Source organism: Cherax quadricarinatus, chromosome 76 (assembly GCF_038502225.1).
Source record: "Cherax quadricarinatus isolate ZL_2023a chromosome 76, ASM3850222v1, whole genome shotgun sequence".
NCBI lineage: Eukaryota > Metazoa > Arthropoda > Malacostraca > Decapoda > Parastacidae > Cherax > Cherax quadricarinatus.
The window spans coordinates 6,740,014-6,749,194 of record NC_091367.1 but is presented as its reverse complement, the minus strand read 5'-3'; the positions used below and the strand labels follow the sequence as shown (position 1 = coordinate 6,749,194).

The window sequence follows — 9,181 nt, the reverse complement described above, 5'->3', positions numbered from 1 at the left end:
CACTCCCAGGACACAAACTATGAAAGACAAGCTAACTCTCATGTTTTGTTGTAATGTTAGTGGGGATTGCAAAGTGAAGCCTTTACTCATGTATCACTCTGAAAATCCCAGTGTGTTCAAGAAAAACAAGTGTCTTATCACTCATCACTACATCTTCAATAAAGATAAGTGTCATTTATTCTTCATTTAGTACAGTATTTATTGTGCATGTATCCTTCTTTTTCTGTGTAGGAAAATGTATATTTCATGTGAAAAAAAAAATTTCATACTTTTGGGTGTCTGGAACAGATTAATGGATTTCCATCATTTCTTATGGGGAAAATTAATTCGACTAACAATAAATTCGTCTAATGATAAGCTCTCTGAAACGGATTAATATCATTGACTGAGGGTCCACTGTATAGTGTTCTGTGTATATAATAGGCACAATAATAAGTATGGATGTTTTGTATATTAAGCAAGTTATGACTCTTGAAAAGTGGTGGAATGTGTTGTCTAATGCAGGAGTTAGTAATCAATTGCACTGCAGCTTTTTGTTAGATTATTAAAGACTTAAGGTGATTTGCTGTGGTTGAGCCCCATGCACAAATACCACAGGTGAGGTAAGGGTAAATGAGAGAATGGTACAGAGCTAGAAGAGCTAATTGGAATATATAGTATTTTCACAGACTTTAGACTATAGTATTTTTATAGACTTTTGTAATGGTTTGCATGATTTTTGTATTGCATTTACAATAATTTTTAGTAGTATTTTTTTTTTTATATTTTTTGTAGTGTTTTTGCAGGTTTAGTAGTGTTTTTTTGCTATTGTATTTATAGTGTTTTCTAAATTTTAGTGATTTAAAGTATCTTTTAGTGTTTTTGTTGTTTTGTACTGTTTCATTGTGTTTCTTCAGTGTTTTTGCAGTTTCTATAATTATAGTTTCTAGAATAATAATAATATCTTTAATATTTACTACATGTGCAAGACATATTACACAATACACAAGGTATACAGGCCATAGCTGACATCAATGACATACTACTATATAGAAAGCCACTTGTTATGCACAGCATTTCGGGCAAATTAGGTCAGTTTTGTCCCAGGATGCGACCCACACTGGTCCACTAGCACCCGGGTATCCATTTTACTGATGGGTGAACATAGACAACTGGTGTAAGGAAACATGTCCAATGTTTCCACCCCTTTGCTGGGAATTGAACCCAGACCCTCACAGTGTGAAGCAAGAGCCTTTGTCTCCAGGCTAAGGGTACAGGCTTTGCAATGATTTTGTAGTTTGTATAGTGTTTCTGTATTGTATTTTTACTGTTTTTACAGTGCTTTTTCTGCTTTTGTAATATTCTTGTAGCATTTTTGCAGTTAACATATTGTTATTGTATTTTTGTATTTTTTTTTTGTAGTTTTGTAATATTTTTTATGGAGTTTTGTAGTATTTTTGTTGTTTTTATAATGTTTTGTCCTGATTTTAGCATTTGTATCTTTTTCTCAATTTTTATAGTGCTTTAGCAGTTTTTGTAGTGTTTTAGTATTTTTGTAGTGTTTTAGTATTTTTGTAGTGTTTTCAGTGTTTTTGTAGTTATTTAGTGTTTCTGTTGTAAGGCCACAGTGAAGTTTCTCAGATTTGTTACTGATATCAACAAATAATTCAGCCATGCCAGTTTCCCATTTTCAGAGAAAAAAAAATGTTTGCCCCAAAATAACCCAAAGGTTATTGGTGGAGTGGGAAATGGGTGAACCGTCGATCCTGATTAGAATCCCTCCACAAGGACTGTTGCATGCCATTTAAGAGAAAGATGGAGTAAGACAATTTCTGGCCATGGCCCTCATAAAAATGATTGCAGCCTTGAGGAAAATCCACTGGGACTCTTTTATGCTGACTGAGAATATGCACTGAGAAAGGTAGAGTCCCACGAGAATTAATGGAAGTTCTTACTGGCTCATCTCTCAGAGCCCTTAGTATATGATTCACAACGAAGTTTCTGAATGATACACTTACCTACATAATTTATACCTCAGGTCTTAGAACTTTCCTATCAACATTTGTCGATAGAAGATCACTTAGTTGACAAAACCACAATAAAACTGCTATTACCTACAAGGGACACACCCCTTACCCCCTTACCTTAGCCCCCATCTTTAGGAAGATGAGTTCAAAATTTTAGTCATTTTTTTTTTTAATTCAGTGCAGCTAATAACCAGAATAACTCAACAAATCTATGTAGTGTGACTCATCTCAGTTTGGGTCCTTAGTTCCTTTTTCAGGATGAGACTCTCAATAGCCAATTAACACCGATACGCCTAGTTCCTGACATGTGAACAGGTGGTTTTGTGTTCTATACTATAGAGATTTTTTGTGAACAGGGGCGTGGAAGGCGAGTTAGAGGGGTTGTGTTTGCAGACGGTTATTACACTACTTTGTAACGGAGGATTTTTATTTATTATTGAAAACTTTTATTACAGTAAACGAAGTTAAACCATTCCAATCACAGACCCGGCAACTATTATTCGACTTGTTTTATTTTTGTTAAGTGAATTTGAAGTCTAAAAGTTTTAAAGACCTTTACAATGTACAACATGACATAAAAATTTTAAATTGATTATTTGTTACACAAGTAGAACATAGTGTTACTGGATCCTAATGACGATGCCAGACTTAGACATTACTTTGTTCTCTGGAATGATATGTATCATAATGATACACACAAACAGGGTTTTGTAAATATTTCTAAATATAGATACATAAGAGGGACATATTCTACTCAAAGAAATATTATTATGCCAGCATCTGGCAGCGTTGCTTTCAGTGCTAGGCATTTTTTTTTTTTTTGGTATTCATACTATGATTTTAAAACACAGATATAACAAGAAAGTGTAGCCACATATCACCATTGGCTGGCAAAGGTAGTACTTACAGTCCTTGCTTACTTAGAAATTAACAAAATGTTGCTGCACAAAATGAAGTCGGTAGCTAGTCCTGATTGGCATGTACAAGTCATCCTGGGTCAGTCTCTTGCAAAGTATCTCGTATAGACCTATTGGTTGCACAACAGTTTACATGGCTATCTCTTATGTTCACAGCTTGAGAGGTCTGTAAGTATAAACACTGCACAAATTTCACTGTTCTTGATGGGCTACTTAATACAAATAATAACGTTCTTGTATAATACATACTGCTCCTAGAAGTTGGAAGAGGACACAGAAGCAATCATGCATAGAAGACACCCATCAACAAGGAGGAAAAGGTTTATAATAAGAATGTATTGTAGATAAATGGACTATACTGAAGCTGTACCAAACAGGGGCTGTCATCAACATCATTGCATGCTGCATCCTCTTGAGCTGGATATATATATGTCATAGCGAATAGGTAAAATTGGTCAATTAGCAAAAACTCATTTAAAATTAAGTCCTTACTAAAATTTTCTCTTATATGTTTAAAGATATATTTTTTCATTTATGTTAATGTAAAAATTACAAGTTTTACCTATTTGGCACGACACACACAAGCACATATGTATATATATGTTGTGCATATATATACATACGTACAGGTAAAAACTTGCGATTTTGGATTAAATACCAATGCTCTTCTTGCCGAATAAAGCAAGCAAAAATTTGTGTATTCAATAATTTCAAAACCATCATTTCGAAATTAACAGAAAAATATATTTTATTGTGTTTCTTTATTATTAAATTATTGTAAACTTATCTAAAATATATTTAGTTGGATTTGGCTAAATTAAATTGCACTTGTTATAATAAGGCTAGGTAAGTTTTCTAAGGTTCTTTTGGTACAAAATTATTAATTTTTACATTAACATAAATGAAAAAGACATATCTTTAAACGTATAAGAGAAAATTTTAGAAAGGACTTAATTTTAAATGAGTTCTTGCTAAGTGACCAATTTTACCTATTCAGCACGACATACATATATATCTTAGGTTGTAGGTTAGTAGACAGCCACCACCCAGAGAGGTATTACCGTTCTGCCAAGTGAGTGTGAAATGGATATTTAGCACAAGGGTTTTTTTAATATTGGAAGATTAAAGAAAAACTGGAAATAATGAAAAATATGCAAGTCTAAGAAGGTATGAAGACAGTACGGCACTACCACAATACAGTCGCCTCAAGAAACTGTTATTTTTTCTGGTTATAAACAAGAGATACAATAAGGCCTAGTGCTAAGCTTTAAATTTCATGGTTCGTGATAATGATGAACTGAAATCAATATAAAACCTGATTGTTTCTTCGTCCTAAATTTTAGCTATTAGTGAATTCTTGTTCTAGAATACTTTTGATTTTTCAGCAAGTGTTACTGTATAAATTCCTTGAAAAGCAAATTTTGCCATGTTATACATGCAACATATGATTTTAGTTTTCACGTAAATGCTAGTAAAACTGAAGTTTCAACTGCACTTAATACATCTTGACATTTTTAGTCTTTCTTGTGAAGAACTCCATAAAGTTTTATTATATAATGCTATTCGACAAGCATGAATTTAGCGCCTGGAAGGTTCTGTCTGTCTGATGCCCGGCTTCTGTGGCGATACCAGGCAGGTTAACACAAAAACGAAAATCAAGTCATTTTGGGATTAACTCACTGAATTTAGTTCAATAAGATCTGTTGCCTGAAATGCTGATTTAGGCAGATGTGTTTTGTCATTCCACAAAAAGTATACTGTTAATTTGCATTAAGAATATATCTAATTTGAAAGATTTTGTTTGGAAGCATATTATATGTGACAGCTGCATCAACATACACAGGGTCCAGTATTATCTTTTGAACTATTGGCGAGGTCACAGGGACGGACACAGAGATCTCCCAAGTCCCAAGTTCATCTTGCCCTCAAGCACAAGCTTTGTAACACAAAATATAACTGCTGAGAATACAAAGATGATCTGGTTAGCATATCATGATATTCATTTATGAAACATTCTTCTAATATTAAGATGACAGTGTAAAGGCGTGGAATGTAAAAATGTCAGTTGCCGAGATCTTTTAACTTCAATTTTCTCAGTACAAATGCTAGATATAAGCTTGGCGGAGACCTCCGAGATTGACAACAAGATGGTCAACATTATGTTCACAACCTGATATCTTGGGGTGATAAAAGTGAGACCAAGTCGGTTCCAACTAAAACTGGTTTGTTGCTGCCAGACAAAATGAACTAAAGTTATTCATTGTTGGAATAGTAAAGAGAAGAAGCTCATTTTCTTCTTCCATTGTTGCACTTAGACCAAATGAATTAAAGCTATACAGTCATTGAGTAGCAAAGAGATAAAACTACTCTTCCTTCTTCATCCCCTTCCCCCTACAACTTATTTTGCCTTAGAAAAATTTTCTCTATTTGTTTACGTTACTTAAACTTAAATCTTCTGCTTGTCCTCTTGGGCATTAGTCTTCAGCAAGCATTATGCTAGGATTACCCAGGTGTGTAAAATTATGCATTATGATATACGTATTCATAATAATCAATAATTAGGGGAACTGAAGAAAGCTTCTTACCTATGGAATTATTAATAACAGGATACAATGGCCTAGGATGATTTACTGAAGAACATCATGCATGCACACAAGCATGCATGTGCATACACACAGGCACATCCTCAGCATTTCAAGAATTTAGCCTAAATGAAAGGTTTCTTCACCTGATTTTTGACGTTTCAGAGCATAATAAAGCATTTTCTGACACATCATTTTTTAGCTAAAACGCGTAAATTATCACACTTAACCAAAACTGCTGCTATAATTGCATTTTATGGATAGAAGACAAATCATTTTATTTTATTTCAATTAGTAAACCTTAACTGTTTTTACAAGGATTTATATAAACCTTAAATTACTACCTCGTGTCTTATTACAATTTTGTTACTTCCCTCTCACACCTTAGACCAAAATTCATCTTCCTTTTCATATACTCTACTCTTCTTCATCAGCGTCTTCTCCCCTCATTTGTTAGTGGTTACTAGTTTAACTAACTAGTGGTGTTAGTGCCAAGGGTGCGGTTAACAAAGTGCCGGACTCGCAATTTCTGTAGCTTAAGTGCCTTCATGCCCATTGTTGCAATCTCCGCTAAAGGGTTGTTGGCTGCCATGCCCATCCCACTGAGGAAAGAAAGCAAGTAGTTAGTGACTTGCCTGGTGGGCACCATCCAGTGACTAATGATTCACCTAGAGGGGCAGCACCTAGTGGTGAGTGACTCACCTGGTGGATACTACCTGGTGGGTAGTGACTCACCTTGCGGATACTACCTAGTGGTTAGTGACTCACCTGGTGAATACTACCTAGTGGTTAGTGACTCACCTGGTTGACACTACCTAGTGGTTAGTGACTCACCTGGTGGATACTACCCAGTGATTAGTGACTCACCTGGTGGGTACCACCTAGAGGTAGGTGGTGGAATTTATTTTTGGTGTAAGTGGGGATGTTTATGGTTAGGCTAGGTAGAAATGGGATGTTGGTGTAAGTGGGGATTTGATTTTTATGGTGATTTGGGTTGGTATGGGGTGTTGGTTTATGTGGGTAAGGGGTATTGGTGTATGTGGGTAAGAGGTATTGGTGTATGTGGGTAAGGGATACTGGTGTTGGTGGGGAGGGTATTGTGATGGCTGGTGTTATGAGCAAATTTGCTGATGACAAAAATAAGTAGAATAATTGATTTAGACAAAGATGCCACTGTACTTCAGGAGGATTTAAACAAGCTTATGTCATAGTCAGAAAAGTAAAAAATAGAGTTCCATGTAGATAAATACAAAGCTTGGTAATGTAAATAATCCTAACACTTATAAACTAAATAATACAGAACTTTACCTTACAGAATGTGAAAAGGACTTAGAAGTTATGGTAAGAAGCAACACAAACTAGATTGCTTCAAAGGGTGTTAGTTTGATTAAAAGCAGGTTTGAAGTCTAAGGAATGGAGAGAGTTGTTAAGATTTGAGAGGTTGGAAATATAGGGAAGGCAAGGAAAAGATTTCACAGGAGTAGAGTGTTTGGGTGAGAAGAAAGTTCATTTAGCAAGAGTTTATGAAATCAGAATTGTAGCCATGGTGAAATAAAATGAATTGCGAAGAGCGGAAATTTCCGAGTCAAAGAACTGAGGGTCACAAATGCAGAGGGCATGGAGAAAGAGAGCAATAAGAATGTTTTACTTGAGAGAGGGAGCAAGGTAAGAAAAGTAGTGAATGTACATGCCACTGTACCTATGTACAGTGAAAGAAGCCTGTATCCGATCAATGGATGTGTACATCAAGAAAAGGAGGGCGAGGAGCTAGGAAGGTATGAGAGAAGTTCTCACCTTTGCATATCGTCATCTGCCCCATGCTTGGCAAGGGCGAGGAGGATCATGGTCAGTTCTTTTTTGTTGATCTTTCCATCTTTGTTGAAGTCACAGCCACGCATAATGGCATCCTGAAATTCCTGCAGGTCCAGCGCATCATAATCCTGTGAAGGAAGTCAGTTATCCCCCGGTTATAAAGCTTCATGTAGGAGCCCAGCTCCTGCATGAAGCTTTATTGTATCACAATATGATAGAACAAGTCCACTCAACTTCATTTTAACTGTTCGTCATGTTCCACCTTTAAAGTCCTGTCCATCCAAGTCATTCTAATGTCATCAAATAATAGATGGATATATTCTGTCAGGTCCGACTAACTTTAGTTTTGAAGGTTACCACATTCGACCACAACAAATACCATATCAACAACAAACACCACCACAGCAACAAATACCACCACAGCAACAAATACCACCACAGCAACAAATACCACCACAGCAACAAACACCACCACAGCAACAAATACCACCACAGCAACAAATACCACCACAGCAACAAATACCATCACAGCAACAAATACCATCACAGCAACAAATACCACCACAGCAACAAATACCACCACAGCAACAAATACCACCACAGCAACAAATACCACCACAGCAACAAATACCACCACAGCAACAAATACCACCACAGCAACAAATACCACCACAGCAACAAATACCATCACAGCAACAAATACCACCACAGCAACAAATACCACCACAGCAACAAATACCACCACAGCAACAAATACCACCACAGCAACAAATACCACCACAGCAACAAACACCACCACAGCAACAAATACCACCACAGCAACAAATACCACCACAGCAACAAATACCATCACAGCAACAAATACCACCACAGCAACAAATACCACCACAGCAACAAATACCACCACAGCAACAAATACCATCACAGCAACAAATACCACCACAGCAACAAATACCACCACAGCAACAAATACCACCACAGCAACAAATACCACCACAGCAACAAATACCACCACAGCAACAAATACCATCACAGCAACAAATACCACCACAGCAACAAATACCACCACAGCAACAAATACCACCACAGCAACAAATACCATCACAGCAACAAATACCATCACAATAACAAATACCACCACAGCAACAAATACCATCACAGCAACAAATACCACCACAGCAACAAATACCACCACAGCAACAAATACCACCACAGCAACAAATACCACCACAGCAACAAACACCACCACAGCAACAAATACCATCACAGCAACAAATACCATCACAGCAACAAATACCATCACAGCAACAAATACCACCACAGCAACAAATACCACCACAGCAACAAATACCATCACAGCAACAAATACCATCACAGCAACAAATACCATCACAGCAACAAATACCATCACAATAACAAATACCCACCACAAAAACACATATCACCATAACTATTACTAATCACAGAAACAATTACCATCACAACAATTAATACTAACCACAACAGCAAGAGATACCCAAACTACATCTTTGTCCATCTTACCTTCTTCACTAACTCCAAAAGGTCCTTCAAGAAGCCATTCAACTCCTCATTTTCTATGGTGCCATTGTTATCCTGAAAAAACAGAATACAGACATTTAAACCATGCATATTTTATCCAAGGATGTTGTGTTTGGCAGTCTTATTACTGTCATTTTGACCATGTACTGCAGTGCTCGTCAATGTAACAAGTATGAACCTTACAACTGTGAAGGCAACATGCATAAGAGCAACATCATAGACACAACACATGCAATATATGTAAAAATCTATAAATTATTATGGTATGCACATGTTTTAAGGTGTTATCACTTTTCAGAATGTT

General features: G+C 36.3%; 1 protein-coding gene across 16 annotated transcripts in view; it reads right to left on the bottom strand.

Moving 5' to 3' along the window:
• Nucleotides 1-2,415: 2,415 nt before the first annotated feature.
• The window catches only part of LOC128703610 (calbindin-32), a 474,209-nt gene continuing 467,443 nt past the window's right edge, over nt 2,416-9,181 (bottom strand). For all 16 annotated transcript variants that reach the window (XM_070101219.1, XM_070101210.1, XM_070101221.1 and 13 more), the window contains 3 exons: nt 8,860-8,931; nt 7,300-7,445; nt 2,416-6,107 (listed from right to left, as the gene is read on the bottom strand). In XM_070101219.1, coding sequence (XP_069957320.1) covers nt 5,978-6,107; nt 7,300-7,445; nt 8,860-8,931 — 348 coding nt within the window. In that variant the 3' untranslated portion in view covers nt 2,416-5,977. The remainder of the gene's footprint in view (nt 6,108-7,299; nt 7,446-8,859; nt 8,932-9,181) is intronic.